Consider the following 4,885-nt stretch of genomic DNA (forward strand, 5'->3'; position numbering starts at 1 on the left):
TTAATCAGACATTGATTAAAAAAACATCCATTGTGATTTTACTCAAAAGTTGACAATAGGGAAAAAAAATACAATTATCAGATCAGATATGTAACAAGAATTTTTTTTATTTAAAGTAGTAGGCTATGCCTAAATTTGTTGTATGATCACTGTAAAGATGTAAAACTATGTAAAATTTTGTTTTAAGAACTTAATTTAATAATAAATAATATTTTTTTAATTATTAAATTATTAAAACATTTAATTACAACGCATTTTTTTTCAATATTTATTACTTAATTTGAAAGTGTAAATTACACTAACAGTACAGCATAATTTGATTACATTTAATTAAAGTGTTGCCTCAATGTATTTCCAGGGCAGGCAATGGATGGTGGTGGGTACCTTTGGTGGCCCCCTTTATTGGTGGAGTGACTGGGGCTTCAATCTACAAAGCATTTGTAGAGCTACACCACCCTGATAAAAGAACTCAGACACAGTCTACGGGAGATCCTGAATGTGTTCCTTTGGAAAAGTGCAAGAATGGCAGTACAGAGATATCTGTGTGAGACCTGCTCAAGTTAAGGACCAAGAATGTTACAGAGACCAAAGAAAGAAAGTGCCATTTCTACCGAGGGGATCTGGGATGTTTACAGTAATAACATGAAACATGGATAATGGCTGAAAAGCCTATGGGGTAAATGTTTTTCAGGCAAACTTTCTCAGTCCAGTGTGTAGCTACTACAGTACTACCTTTTGAGTTAGAGGAATAAGCTACTGAAGAATCTCAGGACTCAGGATTGTCCATGTTTGATCTTTAATAAATACACACACACACACTCACATAGACTTATGGGCATCAATAGATGAAATTAAGCTGCTTAAGTCATGATAAATGCCCAGCATTAGCCAAAAGAACAGTCAACACGCCCATACGGTAGGGGTGGGCGGTATGAGACGGATAGATACGTTATTTCTATTCGTTATGATATTGATATATTGTTGTCAAGTAAGCCCCGTTGCGAGCATGTGCATTCCTCTAAACTGTCTGGGTGCTGCACTGCTCTAGTTGAAAATATCACGTTAACAACAACCCTTTAGAAAACGTAATTCCTTTGTGGATCCTCTTGATCTGCTTTCTCCATGTTTCTTTGACAAATCTCAGAGTCTCAGTCTCACACACGCTGCATGTGAGTTAACCACGGCCACTGAAAAAATCTGTTACAGTTGACATTTTCTATGGCGGTAATGATATATACCGTCATACCGCCCAGCCCTACTATGGGAACAGTCAGTGGGCATTTGTTGGGACGGCGGGGTCACCGTTTAGTCACGCTGTGTCTCCACGAGACCCCTTGTCCTTTGGCTGTACTGCCGCCACTCGCTGGGACCTGCGCTGGCTGCTTCTTCTTGGGAGTGGGTGGCTTGGCCTTGCCGCGGAATGCCTTGGCTGGGTCCAGCTTGTTCAATAAAGGTTCACTGGATGTGTCAAGATAGGGATCACCATAGAACGTCAGGGGTTGGTAGAGAGCGGCCCATTGCTGTATCAAGAAATCAATGGAGAAGTTGCTTATATATATATATATATATATATATATATATATATATATATATATATATATATATATATATATATATATGTTCTTCTAGCTCACCATGACAACTATAGGTCACAAGGGTCATTGGAACCTATAGTTTAAGTGACCATTTCTTAGTTAAAGCATTTACTTTGCTTATCTATATTAAAGCGTCCTCTCACTGAAAGAACACATTATCTGGATGTTTTGGGAAGAGCCTCCTGTTGAAAGTTAGAGCCTGACCAAATTCAGCCTTGAAGAAGTTTTGTGTGTGTGTGTGTGTGTGTGTGTGTGTAAGTATTCTTGGTGACAGGTTAAGGAACAAGTGGCATTATTGGAGATCGACTGACTTGTTTTCTGCAAACTATCTTTAGTAAAAATGTTCTTTAATTTATTATAATTCTGACTCTTGTCTTAAATTGACTGCCCTCCTAACTCCTGTTCTTCATTAATCATATCTGGTCTTTAACTGTAAATTCCATAACCCTATCATTTAAAAGTTTGGGCACAGTAAGATTTTTTTTTTCTTCAAAGAATTAATACTTTTATTAATCAAGTACATATTCAAATTTATTAAAAGTTATTTATATTTCAAACAAATTATTTTGAGAGTTTCCACAAAAATATGAAACAAAATATTAGGCAGCATAACTGTTTTCAACATTCTTAAAGCATTAACTCAGCAAATTAGAAGGATCATGTGACACCGAAGACTGGAATGCTGTGATTGCCATCACAGGAATAAATAATAAAATATATTTAAATAATAATTTTAATTTGCAATAAAAATGTAACAATAATAGTGTTTTCCTGTATATTTGGTCCAAAAATTCAGCATCAGTGAGCTGTGAGCATAATAGAGGTCTTTCAAAAACAATAAAAAGTCTTACCAACCCCACACTTTTACTACAGACGGTAGTGTATTTAAAACAGGCCATTTAAAGTCAATGAAGTGATTGTTACTTTATACACGTTTGCATATATTAAATAAAATATACAGAATAAAATAAGGAAGCCAAAGGCTATTAAGTATTTTAACAGAAAAAATACACACATCTCCTTTAATTCAATTTGTTCTGGCTGTAAAAAAATAAAATAAAAATTTGTATCCATATATACTGTATCTGCCACCAAATATAAATGTGTAAAAACATACAGAATGTATATTAATCTTTTAGAAAACATTTTGTGTAGACTTTAGTCAAATAAAAAAACATAATAATTTAATAATAATAACTTAAATATTCTGATTTGATAGAACTGAATAGATAATGCTGACCTTAGCTTGCGGGCTGGGGCCATACGGAGTGAAATTACACTGCCACTCCGGAAGCCCCAGATGAGTGATCATAAGTCGGTAGTAGGCAGTGAAGGAGGGGGTGAGATAGTGCCAGAAAAGTGATCGGTCCAAGAACCACACCTCACACTGCTGGGCCATTACACCTACACAGAATGGGCCAGCAGACACAGGGCCAGATGGTAGATTAAAATGATAGAGCCTAAACCTTTTTTGTATGCTAACTCTTCATATCCTTCTGGATTAAGTGTGGGATGCATAATCACCTGGAGTGCAGTTCTTGTAAACAAGGCATACTTTGCCATTTCCATTGCAGGGGTCCAGTTCAAATATGCGACTACGGCAATCAAAGTGAGGCTGTTCAGGGCCATCAGATTCTAAAAAAGAGACATGACATAGGGTATATAATTCATGCAAATTTGCATGCAATGAAATGAAGATAAAATGTCTCAACATGAAAGAAAATCTCACCCTGTAAGTCATCATCGAAGTCAAGATCAGCTAAGGTAGGTGCATTGGGGAGAGAATATACATTTGACTGAATCAGGGGTCGTAGCTGAGCAACACTGTCTATCACCATGCATCCCACTGGAACCACTTCATCTGGAAGACACATGAATAGTTTTTTTTATAATAAAAGCGTAACCATAATATCAAAAAATAAAACAATGATGTGCATGTATAATGATGTGGTCACAGAAGTAAAACACTGATCAGATATTAAAAAGCAGTATAATAGGGCTACATTTAAAGCATCGTCATGGATTAACCACACTATAATGGGTTTCATTTGATCAGTGCATGTTTCAGGGTGCTCACTTTCCAGCTTGGAGTTCCAGGCAAGCATGAAGCCGTCTGTTGTGAGATAGAAATCTCTGAGATCTTCCGGCAAAACACAGTTGTTTTTCTGGAGAACACACAGGAAAAACACACCCGATATAAATATACCCACATCAAAGACCTGCTTTGAGAAGATTCTCTGTTATATTGAAATACCTCCATACCTGCTCCCAGGAGAGAAGGCATCTCTTTTCTGCAGGGGCTTTCTCTGCAAACCGTACATCCAGCACACCAGGGAGGTTCTCTGTCAAGCAGAAAACATGCCAAAGAATCATGCATGCATATGTATGTAATAACATTGATAACTGACTTGGCTTGCATTAGTGCTAAGACAGCCACACACACACACACACACACACACACACACACACACACACACACACACACACACACACACACACTTGTTTTTATATCTTTACATAGACGTACATCTACATAGACGTACATCTAACCCCCCCCCCCCACACACACACACCACAACTACACACTTACCCTACCTATAAACCTAAACCTATACATCACAGAAAACTTAAAAAAACATCACTGTATGATTTTTAAGCTGTTTTCCTCATGGGGCCTGGCCAAATGGCCCCACAATGTAAACTTTTTCACGTTTAACTATCTTTGTGGAGACATTTGGTCCTCTCAGTGTAGGTTAAACAACACACATACACACTCACAAAATATGAAATCACCCTAAGCTGCTTTGTTGGTCTTAGCTGGTTTAAGATGGTCTCCCAGTCTAGCCAAGCTGGCCTCCTAGCCTGATCCACTAACACGAACCCAAAACCAGACCAACCCGGGAGAGGAGCTAGCTATGGTGTTTTCTTCAGCAGGGCATGCAGCCTATTAGGATGCAGTCTACAATTATTTTTATTAAACATCGTCCACTCACCCAAAACCCGAGTAATACCGAGGGTGAGTCTATCTACAAACACCTTGAATGTCTTCTCATCTTTCATCTCCTCCATTCCAAAATAACACAAAAAGCATCTACGGTATATGACATTTATTCTCTTGCTGCAGTCACACTGACGGATGCTGAGGTTACTAAGCACGCAGAACCAAAACATTGCGGTTCTGCACTCCTATTGGCTGAGAAAATGAGAGATTAGTGATTTGACCAATAGTATACTGGATGGGCGGGCGAAGCAAGTTAATGCATCCAATCACACTCACCAACGATGAAAAA

The 4,885-nt window shown here is 37.9% G+C and overlaps 2 protein-coding genes across 2 annotated transcripts in view; one reads left to right on the forward strand and one right to left on the reverse strand.

Annotated features, from left to right (window-relative positions):
* The window catches only part of aqp7 (aquaporin 7), a gene marked incomplete at its 3' end in the record, with an annotated part of 5,357 nt that extends 4,809 nt beyond the window's left edge, over nt 1–548 (forward strand). The window contains exon 6 of the mRNA XM_081390692.1: nt 359–548. Coding sequence (XP_081246818.1) covers nt 359–548 — 190 coding nt within the window. The remainder of the gene's footprint in view (nt 1–358) is intronic.
* A 233-nt stretch (nt 549–781) lies between these two features.
* On the reverse strand, nt 782–4,730 carry tpgs2 (tubulin polyglutamylase complex subunit 2). The gene is made up of 7 exons (XM_081390693.1): nt 4,589–4,730; nt 3,858–3,937; nt 3,673–3,760; nt 3,325–3,456; nt 3,120–3,230; nt 2,836–2,999; nt 782–1,520 (listed from the first exon to the last, which is right to left on the reverse strand). Exons 1-7 carry the CDS (start codon nt 4,662–4,664, stop codon nt 1,299–1,301), a joined length of 873 nt encoding a protein of 290 aa, XP_081246819.1. The 5' UTR covers nt 4,665–4,730; the 3' UTR covers nt 782–1,298.
* Nucleotides 4,731–4,885: the final 155 nt, after the last annotated feature.

Source organism: Scardinius erythrophthalmus (genome assembly GCF_964197995.2).
Source record: "Scardinius erythrophthalmus genome assembly, chromosome: 17".
Classification (NCBI taxonomy): domain Eukaryota; kingdom Metazoa; phylum Chordata; class Actinopteri; order Cypriniformes; family Leuciscidae; genus Scardinius; species Scardinius erythrophthalmus.

What these genes read in the sequence shown, in the direction of transcription:
- tpgs2 (XM_081390693.1), bottom strand. Translation starts at nt 4,664, where the DNA reads ATGGAGGAGATGAAAGATGAGAAGACATTCAAGGTGTTTGTAGATAGA. An exon ending in CGGTATTACTCGGGTTTTGG is followed by an intron (nt 3,938 to 4,588) that starts GTGAGTGGACGA and finishes TCTGCTTGACAG; the next exon opens with AGAACCTCCCTGGTGTGCTG. An exon ending in TTACAAGAACTGCACTCCAG is followed by an intron (nt 3,000 to 3,119) that starts GTGATTATGCAT and finishes CATTCTGTGTAG; the next exon opens with GTGTAATGGCCCAGCAGTGT.